General features: G+C 37.1%; 2 protein-coding genes across 30 annotated transcripts; one reads left to right on the top strand and one right to left on the bottom strand.

Moving 5' to 3' along the window:
* Positions 1–700: 700 nt before the first annotated feature.
* Positions 701–10,378, top strand: LOC133721880 (chitinase 2-like). 26 transcript variants are annotated; one of them, XM_062148640.1, is made up of 17 exons: positions 773–1,290; positions 1,897–1,976; positions 2,076–2,124; positions 2,303–2,373; positions 2,642–2,703; positions 2,812–2,867; positions 3,470–3,815; positions 4,881–5,079; positions 5,181–5,269; positions 5,376–5,594; positions 5,699–5,739; positions 5,869–6,379; positions 6,492–6,530; positions 7,751–7,855; positions 7,981–8,048; positions 8,935–9,075; positions 9,188–10,378. In XM_062148640.1, exon 17 carries the CDS (start codon positions 9,256–9,258, stop codon positions 10,165–10,167), a length of 912 nt encoding a protein of 303 aa, XP_062004624.1. In that variant the 5' UTR covers positions 773–1,290; positions 1,897–1,976; positions 2,076–2,124; positions 2,303–2,373; positions 2,642–2,703; positions 2,812–2,867; positions 3,470–3,815; positions 4,881–5,079; positions 5,181–5,269; positions 5,376–5,594; positions 5,699–5,739; positions 5,869–6,379; positions 6,492–6,530; positions 7,751–7,855; positions 7,981–8,048; positions 8,935–9,075; positions 9,188–9,255; the 3' UTR covers positions 10,168–10,378. The 26 variants fall into 26 exon arrangements, 25 of the variants coding, with proteins under 25 accessions (XP_062004624.1, XP_062004631.1, XP_062004610.1 ...); XM_062148647.1 differs by having other exon boundaries at positions 2,642–2,708; positions 3,629–3,815; XM_062148626.1 differs by having other exon boundaries at positions 2,642–2,708.
* A 3,053-nt stretch (positions 10,379–13,431) lies between these two features.
* Positions 13,432–19,146, bottom strand: LOC133720243 (uncharacterized). 4 transcript variants are annotated; one of them, XR_009851780.1, is made up of 12 exons: positions 18,292–19,146; positions 18,010–18,078; positions 17,492–17,767; positions 17,099–17,404; positions 16,940–17,008; positions 15,953–16,438; positions 15,812–15,877; positions 15,107–15,271; positions 14,644–14,860; positions 14,504–14,541; positions 14,197–14,382; positions 13,432–14,048 (listed from the first exon to the last, which is right to left on the bottom strand). XR_009851780.1 is itself a non-coding variant. In XM_062146453.1 (11 exons), the coding sequence occupies exons 1-11, from the start codon at positions 19,087–19,089 to the stop codon at positions 13,936–13,938; spliced, it is 2,910 nt and encodes a 969-aa protein (XP_062002437.1). In that variant the 5' UTR covers positions 19,090–19,146; the 3' UTR covers positions 13,432–13,935. The 4 variants fall into 4 exon arrangements, 3 of the variants coding, with proteins under 3 accessions (XP_062002437.1, XP_062002439.1, XP_062002440.1); XM_062146453.1 differs by having other exon boundaries at positions 14,197–14,541; XM_062146455.1 differs by lacking the exon at positions 18,010–18,078 and having other exon boundaries at positions 14,197–14,541.
* Between the last annotated feature and the right edge of the window lie 977 nt (positions 19,147–20,123).

The following is a 20,123-nucleotide window of genomic DNA, read 5'->3' as shown; positions in this document are numbered from 1 at the left end:
TTCCGGCTTTGTGAATGCCCACCCCCTTGTATTATCTCAAATTTGTCTTTTGCTACTCTGCCAAAACAAAGTTCTGCATGTACGGTGTGTGCAACACGATCCTGATCACATGGTCAGCAACTGACCATGGATTTTCTGGTCACTGACCGTCCGATTGAGATCGGACGGTTGACAGCTAAGTAATGAGATTTAAGATGAGAGCTGTCAACCGTCCGATCTCAATCAGACGGTCAGTGACCAGAAAATCCATGGTCAGTTGCTGACCATGTGATCAGGACTGGTGTACAACAACTGCTATGTGAAAATAACCAGATCAATTAGCTTATCTGACTCGATTCCCGACCACATAACCCCAAATGTGCATATTCACATTGACTACACTTCACAGTATATAATTGGAGCAGCTTCACTTCACTCATTGTTATACACTTATACGCACATTATTCTATATATAAAGGGTGAGTGTTACTGTTACACTGTTGCTAAGAGTTGGAAAAGCCATTTTTATCCTCACTGTTGGAGAACAATATCAAGTTGCTTGAAAAGTCGTTTTTGTCCTTGGTTTGCTCAGTTTTGGATAGGGATCGTTGTCGGGTTTGGGAGAAGAACAGGGACAGAAACTATTACTGTTCATAAACACTGTAACAGTTCACTCTCTGTTCATACGCACTGCCAATCCAACTATTTAATTTCTTTAATCAAAAGTATCTGAGTGGGAACATAAAGCCGGACTTTTCGCAATAGACCATCCAACAATTTCATTTCAATAATCAAAAGTATCTAGGTGGGAACATTAGCAGATGAAAAATGCCAAATTGAAAGCAGTAACTCGGCAATAATCAAGAATATTACAGGAAGCCAAAAACTAGAAAGTGGGAACATCAAGCCAACTTTTTTTTTTTAAATTCTGTAAATTCGCCAAAAAAAGAAAATCAAGATGCTTTTCCGGTTTTCCCGATTGCTCTTCTGGGATCTTCTGTATGTTTTCGTAGAGAGGGAGAGAGAGAGAGAGAGACAGACTGTGAAAGAAAAAAAAAGGAGTGATCGATCTAGATATAAAAACTGTGAGGAGATCTGAAATTCAGGGTTTGTTTTGGGTTGCTCGGGTTTTGGTATGTAGAGAGAGAGAGAGAGAGAGAGACTGTGAAAGGAAAAAAAGAGTGATCGATCTAGATTTAGAAACTGTGAAAGGAGAGGAGAAGACGGATTTGAGTGTAGGTTTGTTTTGGCTTGCTCGGGGAAATTTGAAGTTTAGTGGTCCTGTTGGAGGGTGGTGTGGAACGAGAAGAGGTAATTGTTTATGACGATTGATTGTTATAAATGAAATTGTTCTTTTTTCTGATGTTGGCTTCGAATGGTTGATTGCTGATTGTCTATTTTTTTTTTTTAATAATTGCTGCTCTTTGTTTTTTTTTAAATTGAAGTTGGAATGAATTAGGTTTGGATTGCTTCTGTTTTCTTTTATCTTGGTAAGTTGGAATGTGGTTAAAGTTATGAATTTGGTTTCAAAGAGATAAGAAGAACATAGTAGGACAAGGTGGATGAGATTATCATATATACCTGAGGCTTATTAGTTATTCACAAGGAGGTAGAAATGTTATGGAATCTGGATGCTAAGTCAAGGAATGATATTCTTTGTATGAAATATATCATCTTGGTTCGAGTTGTCATGTTCTTTTTCTTTTTCTCTTGGACCTCTGATCTTATAGTCTGTAGTATTTAAAAGAGCTGATATTTCTACGAGTTTAGTATTTGTCCTATCAGTTTTCCTAGGAGTGGCAGAATTGAGATTATACAATAATTTGTTTGTTTCTCTCTTGATTCTGAAGAAGTTTTGTTTCTATATATCTGAACCATTTTGTTTACCACTGGAAAACATATTTGGCAATTTGCAAGGTTTACTTTCAGTATCACAACATATTCACTTTTGGTGTGCAAACAGTTATCTATATTGTAAGTTTGGGCTGATTATGAAGGTATGTTCAAGATTATTTTTTGAGTTCTTTTGTTTGTTTTTTTGGCTGATGGTAGATAGATCTATTCAGAGAAATGGTTTGTTTCTCTTTGTTTTGCAGATATCAGGAACAGTGTGCGATCCAAAATTTGAAAGTGCTTTCAACTTGGGTATGAATGTTTTGCTAACGTTGTTGGTATCATTAACTGTGTAGATAATAGCATGGAAATTAAAATGGAAAATGGTTATGTTGAGTTTGATTGCTCAGTGTTTAAGGTAGTGGTAATGTGGTTGCTATGAAAAATTGATGATTCATGCTTATTGATAAATGTTAATTGAATCATGCAGAGATGGAAGATAAAAGAGGAATAGAGGAAAGGGGAAGATCTCGGCGATAATAGACCGGCTGGAAGTTATTTGTGAGAATTGGATATGTGGTTTTGTTCTTGATTGTTTCGAATCATTTTGTGTGTTTTTTTTTTTTTTTTTTGGGTTTTTTCTTCTCAAAATCGGTGATCAAAATCAACTGCAGTGAACAGTGGGTAAGAGTTTAGCTTTCTAGAATCAAGATCAACATCATACTTCTTCACTTTGTGTTCACATATCCAAAGTTATTGCGTTTGATTTTGACCATATGTTATCTTTCTGAAAATGATTGATCTGAAATTCGTTTTTTGTTGTTCGCAGTCTCTTTCAAAGTGCAAACACTGAGGTCAAAAGAGGGGACGGCAAATCAATTGGATAATTATGTCGGGTACCTTTTGGGTTGGGTTTTTGATTTGTGTGTTTGGTTTGTTGTTTTCATTGGGTTTTTTGCTGTGGTTGGTTTTCAATTGACCTGAGTTTTGATTTTGTAGGGGTATTGTTCGTGCTTCAGTTTGGGATTTGAGTGATTGAGTGGAGGAGGTTCAAGGTGTGTTTTTTTTTTTTTTGGGTTTTTGGGAACTTCAACGATTTCTGTTTTGCCTTATAATTTTCTGTTTTAACCCTTGAATTGGAACTCTACATGTTTTTGTGTTTGAGCATTGGTGATTTCTTATTGAAATAGATACTGGATTTGAGGATTTGGTACGGTAGGCGAGTGTGGGCACTGCAATAATGTATTTAATTACAGAATCCTGAGCTTTAGAGAGTCCATTTAGAATTGCCCATCCATAAATGATAGGGATGTAAGATAAAAGCATCATCTAGGATGATTTGAAATTTATTCATAAGTATTGACTGTATTGTGACTTCAGGTAGAGAATCTGAAGCTACCACCTATGCAATAATATGTAGAACTTGGTAAAATTAGTGAAAGGGTTTGGCATAAAAAAAGTGAGATAAAAGTAGGGGTTCATATATACTAGAAAGTTAATACTTTAAGCTGTAAATGCGCAGGCTTTACCTAAAAAAATGGGGGTACCATTAAAAGTTGTTGATTGATTAGGGATTCCCTTTCAGAGACTTCTGTTCTTTGTGTTGGATTTTTGAATGGGAAAGTTGTTCTTATTTTATTAATTTTACTCTTTTCAGGTAGGTTTGATGGGCGAGGCACGGTCACTCCAAAGGGATCTTAATTGAATTACTGACACTGCAAATACTTACTCCAAAGGGTTTGAGCTATATTTTGACAGGTGAACTATCAGTTATCCTCTTCCCATTTGATTTTGATTTGTTTTCTTTTATATGCAGTATACTTTTTTCTTTTTTTGTCTGGATTTGTTTGAGAAAAGGCACACAGATAGAGAGAGACTGTGAAAGGAGAGGTATTGTTGGAGTTTGGGTAGATTAGAGAGAAGAAGAGGGATCTGAGTTTGGGTTGCTCGGTGGAATTTGAAGTTTAGTGATCCTGTTGAAAGGGGGTGTGCAAGGAGAAGAGGTAATTGTTTATAGTGATTGATTGCTATACATAAAATTCTTCTTCTTTCTTAATCTGCTGTTTGAGTCTGTCTGAAAGTGATTAAATTTATCTTTGTGAGTTGGAATGAATTTGTTTTGTAGTATTTAATCATTTTGAAGAACAAGTTTTTCTTTTGTTTGCTTCTGGTATGTTTGAATGAATATTTTAAGTTCAATCTCTGATAATTTGAAAAAGGTAAGAGGAAAAGAATAGAACAAGGTTGGAATGTTGTGGACTGCAGTTAAATTTTTTTTATATGCTCTTCTTAGATTTGGACTCTACTTCCAAATAGAGGTGAGCATATAGACTCTTGGTTAATCTTGAAGATGACAGCTAAATGAAATAATTTGAATGAGTGGTTGTTGAAAATATGAATGCAATCATTAAACTAATCAAAAACTGATGTTCATACTGACAAGGCGTATCGGACATGCATATTATGAGGTTGATTGTAATATTTTAGTGGTAGGATTTAAGTGTGCCACTGATATTAGAAACATGAAATGATGTCAGAGATCCTACAAACTAGAGCCATGCCACTGATATTAGAATTTCCAAGCCAGGTTTTGTTACTTATTTTTCATTTGTGGTATTCTTTTTCTTGGTTTGTAGTAAAGTTCCCCTGTTCTTAAAAACCAAAGAAAATAGTAGCAGAAGCTGTGGATAGCATTTGAACTTTAGTTATGGTAACTTAAAAACTTTTATTAATTTTTGTTTTGTTATATCCTGTTTGTTCTTCTATGGGAACTGGACTCTATATTGAATCCAAGTACTTCCTTTGTTTGCCTCTTAGAATATCAAACAAATATGATAAATGTTTGGCTGTAATTTTTATTTGGAGGATAACCATTGGATTGGTAGTGCACTGATCATATTAAAAGCCAAGTACTGCCAAGACTAACAGAGGAGCTATACCTCTTACGTGAAAATCACTAAGAAACAAATTCTCAGACAAATTCAACATGCTTTGGTCTTTCATTTTTGTTTCCTATACAAGAATGATCTTTTGTTCTGTATAAGTTCAATGCTCTTTCTCCACTGCAGATTGCTCAGAAGTCATTGGTAGAAGACTCATCGAAGCGGCCAAAATAAGAGCTGAATGTTACACTGGAGGAGTAAACCATGACTTAAGTGTGGCAATAGCCCTTATCCGATGACAAATTTTGCATCACCTGAAGCTTTAAAACAACGGATTATTATCTCAACCGAGCCACCAAAAGTTGGTTTGGAAGAGGCTCTAGAGGTTGGTGAAAAAGTAAGACTGTCTTATTTTGAGTAAGCCTTTTGTTATATATTGTCATGATGTAATGATCATGATACATGGTGTTGTGTTATAACCTCTAGGTTCACACAGAGGAACATTCTAAGGATTTACCCCAAGGAAACATGTTGGATGGATGCATGGAGCTCAAATGGTTGTGTCTAATATGCAGGTTAGTTTTGCAGTTTCATGAAAACTTATTGGAACCTAATAATATGTCAATGACCTTGATCGATAAGAAATATAACCCGATCCCTGCATATAAAATTTTATGACAGGGATGTGACAAATAACGATGGTTGATGCATGGGATGTTTACAGCCAATGAGAATGCGGTTACTTGAAAAAGCCTGCCTTTTTTATGCACAAGGGCTCAAATGAGGTAGCCAATTTTTAGAGGAAGAAAGGTGGTTCTATCCAGCATGTCCCACCTGCTCCAAACAAATGAGAAAGTAACCACAAAGCCAACCTCTTAACATGCAGCAGGCTGTTTATAGGTAACAATCCATTGCCACATCATTGACATTTATGCTTACTCCATACAAAACCGTTTGAATTATTTCAATTTATAGAACCAAATAATCACTCTTTCTTATTGCAGTAATATAAAAGAGAGATGGGAGTAGAGTAAGTTCCGAAAAGGTAGCTTCTTCCTTTTTCTTCTCCTTTTTTCAATCAATTAAATAACTTTAGTCATTTACTTCTGCTCTACTATGTTATATTGCATTACACTTCTGTATTGACATTATTACTTATGTTTTCCAATTACAGCAGCTCAACTGAAATTTCAGAGGAGCTATCATCTATTGCAAATACGGATCTGACTTTCGTCACTACAAGCCTAAACCATTTGTTGTCAAGGCTGACCATGTTTGCTATATGTACATAAACACCTACTATCGGTAGCATATCTAACTTTGAAATCTAGCCAACTTACCAGATTTTTGAACATGTAAAACAATATATAATATATAATGTAGCAATCTTATATAGACAATGTTTCTAAATTCAGTAGCATTGAATCAAATGATATCTCACATATTCCCGCAGCATCGCGCGGGCACACTTGCTAGTACATCTAAAGCTGGGTTTACTGTTACACTGTTCATCTGGGAATTTTTTTCCATCTCGATCTGCCACTGAGCTGGATATATCGTATCCTGCTGCCGTTGATTTTTCCTCCTCCTCCTACCGTTCTGCAACCAACCATCTTCATCAGTTATCAAGAAAGATCGAGAGAGAGAGAGAGAGAGAGATCGGTTGTCGTCGCCGCGTGAATCCGGTAATTCTCTCCCCTAATTTTCAGCTGCATGTGAACGCGCCTGGGTTGTTCTGGGCTCGGTTTTTATGTGTTTGTGGTTGTCTTTGAATTGATTTGGGTGTCCGTGTTTTAGGGGTGTTCCGAGTTTGGGATTCGAGTGGTTGATTTGAAGGTGAGGCTTCGAGTTTGGCTTTTAATTGATGTTGATTTCGAGTGTTTTTGGGTGTTTTCTTTGTTCTCGAGTGGTGATAATTGTTTGGTCCTGTGTCATCTTTTATCAACACTCAATGCCAGAGAACCTCCATCAAAGGCTGAAACGAACAAATTAAAACATTTCCATTAAATTTTCTGAAAAGCCTTCATCTTGAAACGAAATAGGACCAAAGTCTATCTACAGAGAAATAATATGTGCTGCAATCGATTATATATATATATGTTGAATGCAAAATTAATTATGAGATTGAGTTGGTTGGTTTAAAATGCAGAGCAGTCGGTTGAAATTGAAAAGGATGTGGTGAGGGAGAGATATATAGCTAGTGTTAATTAATTAGAGTCACCTGAATTGAAGATGAGATGATCATGAGAGAGGAGAGGAGTCGAATTGTTGGATGGGTGCGTCGAGAGTTGGGAGCTGAGAGCAGAGCAGAGAAATGGAGAGCGACGTGTGCCTAAAATACGAGGGAAATGGGCCAAATGGCTACTCACCATAACACCACCATATATATTATATACGAGTCTCTCTCTCTCTCTCTCTCTCTCCCCCCTTTCTACTACTCACCAGTAATTAATTCATTTTCATCTTTCTCTTCGTTTTTATTTTTTCATTTTCCTCACGTAGTCTTTCGAAAAATTGGATTTATATGCAATCATTCCAATTTTTTTTTTTTTTTTTTTTGGCTTATTTGATTGCAATACTTTACTGATGTATTAACTTACGGTTGATTAACGAGCCGAATATGAATGAATAAGGGTACGATGTGATGAGGGAAACTGAGATTACTACCAAATATGCCACCTTTGATATGAATCATATCCAAGTATTCAACCTAAACACTTTTTCAATCTCTTGTGAAAAGACAACAGAAAGAACCATGAGCAGAGAATCATCAATAATACTACTGCTTAAGTATGTTTCAGCTTTCAACTCTTGATTTTGTACAGTTTACACTGCAGAGGTAAAATTACAACCAAGAACTAATTGATCCAAGCCAGCCAGGAATTTAATTCATTCTTCCAAGCTCTACTTGATAAATCTGTTTGAATATTAGCTGATATATCATTTATTTAACTCTTCATTTCTATTTCCTCTATTTCTGTCAATTTGTTGATTACTGTTATTGGGTAGAACGATTTAATTGCCCATGATATCTAATGTCCAGACTTTATTTGTAGCTGGACAATTTATTTACAGGGCATACATAGAATCTATACAAATCTTGCGAGTTGCGACGCAAACAGCTTTATTTCCCAACAATCTGCTGCAGAAAAGTTCTCCAGGTATGGTATTCAAGTTGTAAACATTTCGTTTACACAGTTTATCTGCCATATTTCATATACAATTTGGCATCTTTAATTCTGGATTTGATGTAGTATTTATGATTTTAATGAACTTTTGGAGCAAGGTTTGGGTTTGTTTCGGAAAAGCTTGCTGCTAGAATTTTGATCGACTTTGGGAGAAACCTTTCAATTGGTATGTGTTTGATTTGGGTTCTTTTAAAATCGTCCAAAACTCTGGTCTTCAGTAAGTTTTTTGTAGTTGAATTTTCTGTATTTGTATATTAATTAAAATGTGAATGAAGCTGATTTCGGTTTAAGCTTTGGTTTGAATGAAGAAGAAAGTGATGATGGTTTTGTTATCAAAATTGATTGAACCACAAAATGGTGCCTGCCAATGGTAGACATTATTGAACTGTTTTTCTGAATGACTGATTTAATTTTGTTTGTATCTGGTTTCTGGAATTACATTGCCCAATTTTTTTTTTTTTCTTTCCCTATGTTATTTTGGTTAAAAGAAAAAGTGATTGGTATATTTTTACAGTAGAATTAAGGCTTAGAATGATACAACTCAAAAAATAAGAAAGAAGAAGAAGAAAGAAGCAACTTTGATATCCCTCCTGATATCGAAATGAAAATATGAATTAAGATTAATATTTACTTTGTCATTGAATACCAGTTGTTCTTTCCGCTTCTCCATATCCCTCCTAAACTTTTAATCTACTTTAGGTAACATTTCTATGCATATGGTTCAGAGGCTTAACAAAGAACACTACCTTACATATTGCAGAGACATTTTGAAAATCATTTTTTTTAATGAAGGAATTTACTTTCTGCTAATTCCTTTTAGTAATAAGAAAGTAATACGTATTAGCTTTGTATGAATATAACTGGTCTCCAACACATTCAGTAATAATGGCACTGCTAAACCATATGGACTGAAAAATAATGTTTTGTTATACCATGATCTTCAGTTGTGTTACATTGAGACAGAAAAATTTAAAGATGGAATTTGTGAACTTTGTGCATGTTAATTAAACATCATTGCATAACTTATTTTTCTTCTTTCTTGGTTCTTGCAGAAGCCGCTTAACCTCAAAATGGAAGAGAGATTGCAGTAGTCATATATTTCCTCGCTGACTGGAAAGTAAAAATCATCTCTTTGCATGGATTTTCAAGCACTCAAATCTTTCAAAGGAGTGAATTCTTGACTGGATATTGAGGTTGCTCTTCTCTGGTCATGAAACTTCATCAGTATCCATAGCTTTAGTCATATATTTCCTGCCTGACTATCCTAATACAATTGAGCAATAACATACAACGATTTTTCCGCAGCAACGCGCGGGCACGTTTTCTAGTATCTACTACTAGCCACACAAATCTAGTATTCTCGATCAGCAGCAATGGCAGTTCCAAAGCTGAAGCTTATGATCAGCCATGTATTCATTCAAGCCCTCATGACTTCAATCCAAGCTGCCCCATCAAACTCGGATATATTCAGAGAATACATAGGAGCTGAATTCAAGAACGTCAAGTTTTCCGATGTCCCCATTAACCCAAATGTTGAGTTCCACTTCCTTCTCTCCTTTGCCATCGACTATGACACTTCAGGTTCTTCACCCACCAATGGAAAATTCAACGTCTTTTGGGACACGGACAACCTCGGCGCCTCTCAAGTTTCGGACATCAAGAATGCACATTCAAATGTGAAAGTTGGCCTAAGCTTAGGAGGGGACAGTGTCAATAGTGCCTCTGCTTACTTCAACCCTTCCTCAGTTGATTCATGGGTTTCTAATGCTGTTTCTTCACTCACAAGTATCATCCAGCAGTACAATCTAGATGGGCTTGACATTGATTATGAGCACTTTAAATCTGATCCCAACACCTTTTCTGAGTGCATTGGAAGGCTTATAAAAACCCTCAAGGACAATGGTGTGATCAAGTTTGCTTCCATTGCTCCTTTTGCCGACAATGACGTTCAGAGCCACTACTTGGCCTTGTGGAAGAACTATGGTCAGTTGATAGACTATGTGAACTTCCAGTTCTATGCATATGATCAGGGCACCACTGTGTCTCAGTTCATCAATTATTTCAAGAAGCAAAGCTCAAATTACAATGGTGGGAAGGTCTTAGTGAGCTTTAGCACTGATGGGAGTGGTGGATTGTCCCCTGAAAATGGGTTCTTCACTGCCTGCCATAGGCTCAAGAGTGAACAAAACCTTCATGGTATCTTTGTTTGGTCTGCTGATGATTCCAAGAAAAATGGTTTCCGCTATGAAAAGCAATCCCAAGCTCTTTTGGCAATTCCACACTAGCATTGTGCACACAGAGTCACACTACCCCTGCTGCTATGTAGATGATTAAGATTCAGGACCTGGAATTGAGACCTTCCAGGGTATTATATTAGTACCATGCATGTACTTTTATCCAGTAGTTAAACATATTTCGGAGCATCTTCTATACATGTGTGCTAAATGTATATGAATACTATGTTATGTTTAACTATAGGCATGCACTTTAAGCACTAAGTTCTGTTTTAAAGTGTTCAAGGCTTGAAATATTCTCTTCATATATGACACAACCATCAAAGTGAAACAGATAATTCAATCACCAACTGTGAGCTATGAAGTTGTCCCAGTAAAATCAGAAAATGGTGATCACAGATTCTTTTTTGCAATAACTTGGTGAATTCTTTGCTTGTGCTATGGCTTGTTTACTATTCTTCTTAAATTACATTGAAGGGTAAGCAGCAGTTATTAGGATAAGAGGTTTATATAAGCAGGGGTGTAAGATTGAAGTCTTCATTCTGCAGAGCACAGAAACTTAATATGGTTGTCTGAGACAGTGAGATGCATACTGTCATTTCAAGACTGATAGCCAAGAACAAGCCGCAGAAGCTTTTCTTGATGCTGCACAGTGTGGCAACGAAACGTGCCTTGCTTGCTTAGAGAAGGGAGCAAATCTCCTCTGTATAACTGGATCGCTTGAATCAACTGGAGTTTGTTACAAAGAAATTGCGAAGCTGAACGGTTGTTCTGTGGAGGTCTTTGACAATATTTAAATAATTTCATTTGTAGTAGTTATTTGAGGCCATCTATTTGCCAAGCTCAAAAGTTTAAACATAATATTACTACGGAACAGATGATGGATCAGAAGTTTAGCTCAAAATTTCCGTTAAGGATTTTCTTCTACTTTTGTTCGTCAATTCATGCAAATGCAGATCAGATAGTCGATCTAGATCAAAGGAAAATAAAAATGTACTACAGAATTATCAAGACTTGGTGCTAGCTAGGTCAGTTAGTTGTTCATAGCTTACAGCACAAGAAGCAAGACCCTGTGCCCTTACAAAACCATGACTTGCATGTTCTGACTAACCAGAACAAACTGGAAATGGTTGCCACAAGTCACACAACCATGCATATATGACAAAAGTATAAACCTCGAAAGATGAATGCTTCTCCTCAAAATACAAGATTATAGTCAAAATAAGCAAACCAACAATTAAACAGATCGAAAAGGGATTTGTTACACTGATGAGTGATGAGTACTTCATCTAATATTACTACTACTTGCTAACATTGAAGTCTGGCGTATCATCTGCAACTAATTCATGCTGCCATGTACTGCATCTCTGTATAGCGTTGGTGGTTCAATCCAAACTCTGAGCATATGATCGCTGCGTGCCTCATAATGTATGCATGACTGGCGTATCAATGCATTGCTGCGGAGCTTACCAATACCGGACTTGATTGGATAGAAGTAAGATTTCCTGAAACCCTGATAATAGATACGATCAGCTAAATCCTTTATGTCACCATCAGCAGAATACAACAACGAGATGTCACCAAGAAATAACACTCTTTTACCCAAGCTAACCTCCTTCACCCATTTCATTTGCAACCAATCTAGCCTGAAAATGTGCCAAGGCTTATACCCCCGTATCCAGTACACTAGCAACACCTCTCCATCAGACTCAACAACACTAGCTTCAAAAGCTGCTAGGTTTCGTAACTCCACTAAATCCATGTTTTCCGAAGTAATCAGCAAGCTCCAAATTTTGGTATCCGGGTTGAATGAACCTAGAATTCCACTTTTGAAGACACAGAAGAAGATGCCCTTGACATGGAACACACCAATTACTATCTCCCTACTACGTCGATCTGTAAACTATTTAGTCCACTTTCTATCACCATGGCGGCAAGTGCTAATCCTCATTCCCTCTTGATCCTCTCCAACATCATGCACCGCGAAAAACAAACAATCTTTGGATGTTAGATCAGAGGTACCACCAAACGTGGCTTTAATCCTAGAGCTAGTCAAATGGGGTAAATTGATAGCCGCCCAATCGTTGAAAGGATTGTAGAGGTAAATATTAGAGTCAAAAGTAATGTTAGGTGAAATCTCTGCTACAAGCAACCAACCGTTCTTTCCTGCACCACAGACTTGTAGTTTGCCAAACCCAGGCAAACTTGACCGATCGATTTCATGACCAAGCTCATATGTAATGCAGCTAGATGGATCATGGAGGGTTATGGGATAATAATCATGCTTGCAATTGAAATTCAATGTCAGAACCCAAGGGAGTTTATCTATAGGCTTCACACCAGAAACTAGTCTCCAATTCTTGCAGACAGCACGAAAATGAATCTGGTCCACATAACAAAGGCGTCCCATGATGCAAATCAATATGTCAAGGTTAAGATCAGACCATGGTGGTGGTTGTGGTGGTGGGATTTCTCTCTTAAGTTTCTTATTGGCAACTACAACTGACATTTTTTCTAGTTCAATTTCTACACAAAGAAGAGATATGGTGTCCCAATGTCCATTCCTGATTCCTGATTCCTGATTTTGGAGAGCTAAAACCCTAGTTCCTTCAAAAGATAGAAGATGGAACACATATAAATGTATATATGTATGTGCATAAACAACAAAGCTAGGGTTTGAATATACATTAAGGATCAAGAAATTGAAGAACATGTATAAGAAATCAAAGAACAGATAAAGCATACCTTGGCAAAGTACAAAATGCCCTAGCAGTTAACAGTACCACCATCCATCATTTGCGCCGTTTGGTTTCAAGAGTTCATCATTTCTCTTTCCTACAAGTCTTTTTATAGGGTGAAAAGTGGAAATGAGTCCTCTTTGGTCTTTTTCATTTATTTTATTTGTTTCTCAATATTTTATAGAATCTCAAGACATTTTCGACAAATAATAATAATTTCTAAACCATGTTAACATACCGATACATTAAGTAAGCTAGATTCGATTTGATATAGAGGTAGTTTGACTCCATGCGTTAGTAGATCAGCTTGACAATCTCAAATTAGTCTATCTCTATATCGAACTAATCTACCTCATAATCAAGTTAGTTTACTTGAGGTAACGCTACATTAATATATTGTAGACGACTCCCACTTTTAAGGAGAAACAGTTTTAGACTTGTTTGTGCTCGTAGTATTCTTCAGATTACAAAAATGCTAAACAGAGCAGAACGAGCGGTCTATATAAGGCACAAGTTACATAACGCAATTAGTTCTTTTTGCAACAAGTATGCTTCCCAAAGTAACAGAAAACACTGCTTTTGACTGGCAATCACTTGACACCTCCTTTATAGTATGAACTTGTGATACAAAGTATAAATTGGAAAGTTGAGGAAATTCTTCCTCGTTTCAAAATTCTATTACTGGGTAGATAAATGCTCTCTTATTCACCCAGTATCAGACATACACAACTACACACAGGGATACAAACACTTCTACATCCAATGGCTATTATACTACTGCTTCCAAAAAATGAATGGCAACACTAAACACAAGAACTGGACCAGAACTTGGTAGGACTAAACTGACCAGCTTGGCTGTTTTGTGGATCTTCTAAAAGCCAAATTGAGATTTTTCTTCCTGATTGTGATCTTGAGAAGTCGCTACAACTTTTTCAGATTGATTGTCGTAATCATTTCAGTCCACAAAATATAACCCAAAATCCCTAATCCTGAGGTAACCAAAGGATTCAAGGCAAAACTCAGCCAAAGAGAATTTCCAAGTCCTTTTGATCCTGACTTCCTTCAACATGTTTCTGTCCCATCAGCTTAAACTGAAGTGCAGCAACCGTGGGGGTTCACCACCAATTAAATTTATCCACAAGTTTGCGAGTGTCAATAAATAGTGTACCTCATTCCACGCCACCATTTTAATACCTGAAACACTCAACCAGACAAACTAATTAGAAGAATAACCAATGGAAACTATCAAAAACAGTAAGGATGGTGAAGATTTATTATGCAGCTAGCATAACTTGTTTGTATGGCAAAGACTTATTATGAAACATAAAATAATTTCTGTTACCTGGCACAGCTCCTGCAGTTAAAAGTGACAGCGAACATATAGCTTGTTGTCCACTCAAAAAATGGTTTTGGAGTGAAAATGTGTCGAGATGATTAATAGACGTTAAGGAATCCAATAATGCATTAACATTTCCGTCATATTTGAAATCATCAACGTCTGAAATACTTCTGAGAGCTTCATCAAGTCCTGAACTTGACCATAGAGTAGAACACTCGTTTAGAAGACCAAACAAGCTAGAACAATCTGAGGACTGTAATAGAATCCAAGGGCTGTATAGTTTAATTGAGGCTCCAAGAACTAAAACTACCCGGTAAATTTCTCCCAGAGCAATGATATACTGCTTGCCTGTGTTTCCACAATAATGGGATTAGACATTAAATTTGATAAGTAACATATATTAGGGACGACATCAAGAATTACATCAAGAATTATTCTTGTATGTAGTACCTCGAGGTTCAGATAACATCTGCTTCTGAACATTCTTTTCTAATGATTGCATCCAAATTAAAGAGCCATGTTTCAGCTCTTCAGCACATATGGAGACCATTTGAGACCATGCAGCAATGTACCTAGATTGCTCCTCAGCTGATCCGAGTCTAAGAATCCTTAATATGGCTGCTGCATGTCTTAGAAGTTCAATTGCCGATATCAAATCCTTCTCTGCCTATTCAGAGCCAAAATACAAGCGGTGTCAAGCTAAGGCCACATAAATGTAAGAAAATTCAACCAGTTGAAAGTGGGAATAGCAAAATAAACTCTCATTTATTAATAAATAATAATCCTGTAATAGGTTTCTGATAGACAATGAAGAATTTTTGTGCATTTGTCTGTGCCTGTTTTTGTTTGTGAAGATTTTTTTAACCACGAAAGTCTTGATGGTTTTACATCTTCTCAATGCAAAGATACATACCAAGGACAGTCTTTGTGACAATTGATATTCTGACTCAAGGACTTGGAACTTCAGTTCCTGCAGAGCTTTATGAAGTTCGTTAAGGCATTCATTTCTTGGTGAAGGATTCCCTGACTGGAACTGATCTAATCTCATGTTGTCTTGAGGCAGTTCATTATAAAGTTTCTACAACAAGAGAAAACACAAATTTAATAAATAGTACCTTAGAAAGTCATAAACCCAACAAAACCATTCATTTAAAAACCAAGCACTACATCGTAAACTGACATCATCTAATGCCCATGTGAGTTCATATTTTCAAATGTTAAACAATTGCAACAAAGATGAACCAAGGAAATCATTCTTGACTCCCATATTTTATTAATCCACAGATGTATGAAATCCACTGACATCAATTCCTGATCATCACAGTTCATCCTATGGTGATTCTCAAGATGTTACAAAAGTAAGGTTACGTAACTGGAGAGACAAAAAGTAAAAGACTCCATATTATTCTCCCAGGAACATCATTAATTCATTATATAAAATTACAAACCTACGAAAAGCACTCATTCAGAAACTGAGTTAAGTTATCAGAGAGATCTATAGCAAATGCCCAGTAGTGTACGTTAATTGAGTTTATATGTAGTACAAAAGTAAGGTATAAACAACCCAACCCATAATGAAAAACAGTAATAAAATCAAAAATGGCAATTTAAAGCTAACCTGGATTTCCTTATCCAGAGCCTCTGTTGCATCCTCACCAGAAAGAGAAGCACTACCTTGAGCTTTCTAACAAAATGCATATTTTAAATGTTAAGACAGGTATAAACTTCACAGAAGAGAAGTCAAAGAAATTACACTGACCTTTTTCTGGTCAAGATGGTAGAGTGCAAGAAAATATGATTCATTCTTCAACTTGCAATACAATTCCACAAAGTCATCCAGCTGGATTTTAGTACAAGAATGTTTAAGTGAATCTTCAAGATTGACAATAGAAGTTGGGTCTCGATCTTTTGAAACAGCATCCTTAAACTCCCAGGAGTCATCATCAGCATCATCACCAACAAAATCAGAGTCTAACACTGTCGTAACAGGATGCATAGTACTTTCAGTTTCTTTTGGCGTATGAAGTTTAGAAGTGTTCTGTTCCACTTGACTGTATAAGCTTGATATGAGATCAGTGATGGATACATTGGTAGCAGGGCTTTTGCCAGTATTTATCTGGTGGGAAGCAGTTGTCTGAGTAGAAATATCTTGATGGACTGAGGAATCATCAGTTTCTAGTTCTTCGTCTCCAAAAATGGACAAGGGTAAAGCTTGCCGATGATTATTCAATGTTACCTCACTGTGCTGTAGAATAAAACAGATAATAATTATTTTCTAGTCGAGTGAACATTACTCATAAACTTGGCTTCAACAACCAGATACACAATTCTCAATTTGCTAACAAGAACTGATGAGGGAAGAATGGATACAGCAAGGCAACAACATAGACCTAAAGATTCCTCATCCCTCCCCTCGGTGCAAAAAGAAACACATCATTCCAGTGTATAACATTTCACTTGTTAGTAAACCACACTGGCCTCATACCTCTGATCTTGAAGTTAGCAAGAATTACCAACCACCAAGACAAAAGGCAGGCCAGTTAGTTCCACTGCACTATAAACAAAGGACATGCTTTGGATTTATAGAGCATGAGACTTTATGGTGGCTATACATCTGAGTTAAATCTTTCTCATGTTTCCAAATTAGTTAGCATATACTATTCCAGATGATAAGAAAAACAAAAGTAAATATCTGAAAATCAGAAAAAACAGTTTCGTCAAAAAATTTAAAAAAAACCTGTAGTACCTGATTTTCTCCACCAATTGCTGATGGTTTTATATTGGTAGGAGAATTACTGGCAACCACCAACTCCCCCTAGAACAAGATGGAAAGTATGAGTATTCACATCCCTCTAATGTGACTTAAATATTTTGCATATAAATCAAATCCAACCAAATCATCTACCTCAAGCTTAGATCCAGATTCTGAAAATGCATCCTTAAATTCCCAAAAATTGTCTTCTGACTCAACATGGTTATTATCTGAAGGAAAACTCAATCCTGTTACTATGTCATCTTTCTTGCCACTGGAATAGGAATCTGAGATTACCCCATCTTTATTGCCAGAATTTGGGATGAAAGGAAATGCAAAGCTACTTTCAGAAGACTGGTGAGAAATCCAATCCGACCCAGCAAAAAAATCATTACGAGGACCAGCACCATCTAATGTATGAAATTCTAAACCAGCAGGAGTAGCAGCCTTAGCATCTTCCTACAATAAAACCTTGAGCGTTATCAGATCTGCGTGATCGTTTAAGTAGACCAGAACAAAACTACAAATTAAATCAAAGTAGCTCACCGACTTATGTTCTGATCCAGTTTCCGAAAGTGCATCCTTGAATCCCCACACAATATCATCAACTCCGGAAGAATTGGATACAGTTGCAGCATTGCTCCGCTTGCTTTTCGAGTATGTTTCCAAGAAGAAATTATCTTGAGTTACAGGGCTTGACTTGAAGTCAAATGAAAAACCCCATTCACCATTTCCATGAGAAGTTCCATTAGATGCAACAGACACATTATTAAACTCATGAATACCAAACCCCCCAGAAAATCCAGTTCCTCCGGTATTTTCCTGCCATTTATAATTAACAGTCGAATTAGGTAATGTCAGACTCAGTGGAACAAATGACTAATGCACATTCCAATGTTAAATGAGAATTTAAGTCCAGTTGAGTTGGCAAATACAAACTTGCCCCATAACGAACAGAAAGCAATTACAATTGCTAACTGGTTCTGAATTTTGCAAGCAAATTGGACACTGGTGATGCACAAAAGCATTTATAAGAAAGTAATCTAACAACAAACAATACCCGCCTGTATTCCCCCGTTTACAAGTGTACTTGATTCTGCTTTTGACTCTGCTACTTCCAAAATTCCTTGTTCCTGGGAACAATAGTAATGAAGCATAATAAATAAACAAAAAAACAATGGCCAAGATCATAGCTTTTCCAATGCTCCACTTAGTGCCCAGCAAAACACATAAGCAAAATTCACAAATTGTTCCTAAGACCATTCTAACTTTCACGTGATCAGCAATCAAATGCAGATCATAACCAATCAAGATCAATCGAAAACACGAAAAGGTACCACCTTTACCTTAGAATTCTCATTGCCAACCCGGTTCTCTGGTTCTGCAGCTTTGAATTCCCAACCATCATCATCATCCTCATCAAAATCCCCATTCCCTTGTTCCACATTCATCTTCAACACACTTGAATTTGAGCTCCCATTCAAATCTACACCCTCAAAAAATTTCAAACCATTCGAACTCAAATCACCACCATCCAGCTTCCCATTTTGGCTCGGAATCAAACCTCCAAGCTTCGAATCCACCCCATTCGACCTCAAATTCAACCCGCTCTTGCTAAAATCAATACCACCCGAACCAGAATTCCGATTCGACCCGTTCTGGACATACAAATTCGATATCAAATCATCAATCCCACCGCTACTCCCATTCAAATTCGATCCCTTTTCCCCAAATCCCTCATTCTCAGTCAAATCCTGATTCACCTGCTCGTCTCTCTCCTCTTCCCCAAACAACGACAACGGCAAAGCTCCCGTCGGCTTCTCCCACTGCCTCGTCTTACTGACCCCTTCGGCCTTCGTCTCGACCCGGATTGGATCCGACCCGGCTGACGTTAACGGCGCTGCTGCGGCGCCGTTAGTTACGTTGAAAAACCCGAACGGGTCGGGCGGTGTTTGGGCCGGAGCGGGTGCGAATCCGTTAACGACGGGGGCTTTGATCGGAGGCGCGGCGACGGTTACGAAATCGCCCCAATCGTCGTCGGAGGCGGCCGATTGTCGTTGGGTGGTGGTGGGATTGGGATTGAAGGCGGCTGCGGCGGCGGAGACGAAAGTGAAGTCTCCGAAGCCGTCGTCGTCGTCCGCCATTGCTCTGCAGAAAGCTCTCTGCTTCTTCCCTCGCGCTCGTAATATGGCTTTTCTTCTTCTGTTCTGGGCGCGCAGGTAAAGGCCTTTTGGCGCACGTGCGAGTCTGACGTGGCTTTTGGGGCCCAATTACAGCTAAGCATTAGCTAACCTTCAAATTTTGTTTCATATTTTTGTAGCACTATGGTATGTTTTTTTTAAACGAATAGCACTATGGTATTGTAGCACCTTAAATGTGACACCTAATATGTGCTGGAGGTTAGTGGGGATCGTTTGGTAGAAATGTGATGTGATGTGGATCATAGTGGAGAAAGATAGGATGAGCCGGTCTGGTTGAGGTGGTCGGTTGATTGTGTTTAATTATCGTTGGATTTTATGATGAAAAATAATAAGGCAGTTAAAAATTAAAATATTCGATTTTATTTGTCGTTAGATTTGAATTTAATGACAGCTGTGCATATCTGAGTACTGATTAATAGATCATTGAAGCATGATTTTGAGATGAAGAATGTGATAGAATAAAATTTCACTAGTAGTTAGTTTAGTAATATTGATTCACAAAATAGTTTTGATTTATCGATTTTCTGATTTGAACATTGTTGATTTGTGTTATTGTTTGGTTAACTTAATCGAAACTTGGATTAAAATCTTAATCTGAACTTAATTATTTTTGTCTTGTGCTTAGTCTCACGTGCCCATGATGTACTAATTTCCTATAACGCAATAACATTTAGTACATTGACTATTTTTATTGAACGGCCAAATGATGAAGAGAATTTTGAATTCTAACACTTTCTCACGAGAATACATGTTCTCTACCACTAAAGCTATGAGTCATTGTTAAAGTTATGATTAAGGAAAATGAAAATATGGAGTCTGATGCTAATTTTAAACTATCGTGTCAAAGTGAGGAGGACTCGCATGCAAACTATCTGAATCATCTATAAGATTATAATTAAGTTGTCAATTTATGATTAAGGATGCTTAAGAATCAAGCTTAACCGTTTTTTTGTTCTTCTCAGAGTCATTTTCACTCA

This window comes from Rosa rugosa, chromosome 7 (genome assembly GCF_958449725.1).
Source record: "Rosa rugosa chromosome 7, drRosRugo1.1, whole genome shotgun sequence".
Taxonomy (NCBI): Eukaryota; Viridiplantae; Streptophyta; class Magnoliopsida; order Rosales; family Rosaceae; genus Rosa; species Rosa rugosa.
Note: the sequence above shows the minus strand (reverse complement) of the source record. Positions and strands in the feature narration are given on the sequence as shown.

What these genes read in the sequence shown, in the direction of transcription:
- LOC133721880 (XM_062148638.1), top strand. Translation starts at nt 9,256, where the DNA reads ATGGCAGTTCCAAAGCTGAAGCTTATGATCAGCCATGTATTCATTCAA.
- LOC133720243 (XM_062146453.1), bottom strand. Translation starts at nt 19,089, where the DNA reads ATGGCGGACGACGACGACGGCTTCGGAGACTTCACTTTCGTCTCCGCC. An exon ending in CAATTGGTGGAGAAAATCAG is followed by an intron (nt 16,439 to 16,939) that starts GTACTACAGGTT and finishes TTTATTCTACAG; the next exon opens with CACAGTGAGGTAACATTGAA. An exon ending in AACTGCAGGAGCTGTGCCAG is followed by an intron (nt 14,049 to 14,196) that starts GTAACAGAAATT and finishes TGAGTGTTTCAG; the next exon opens with GTATTAAAATGGTGGCGTGG.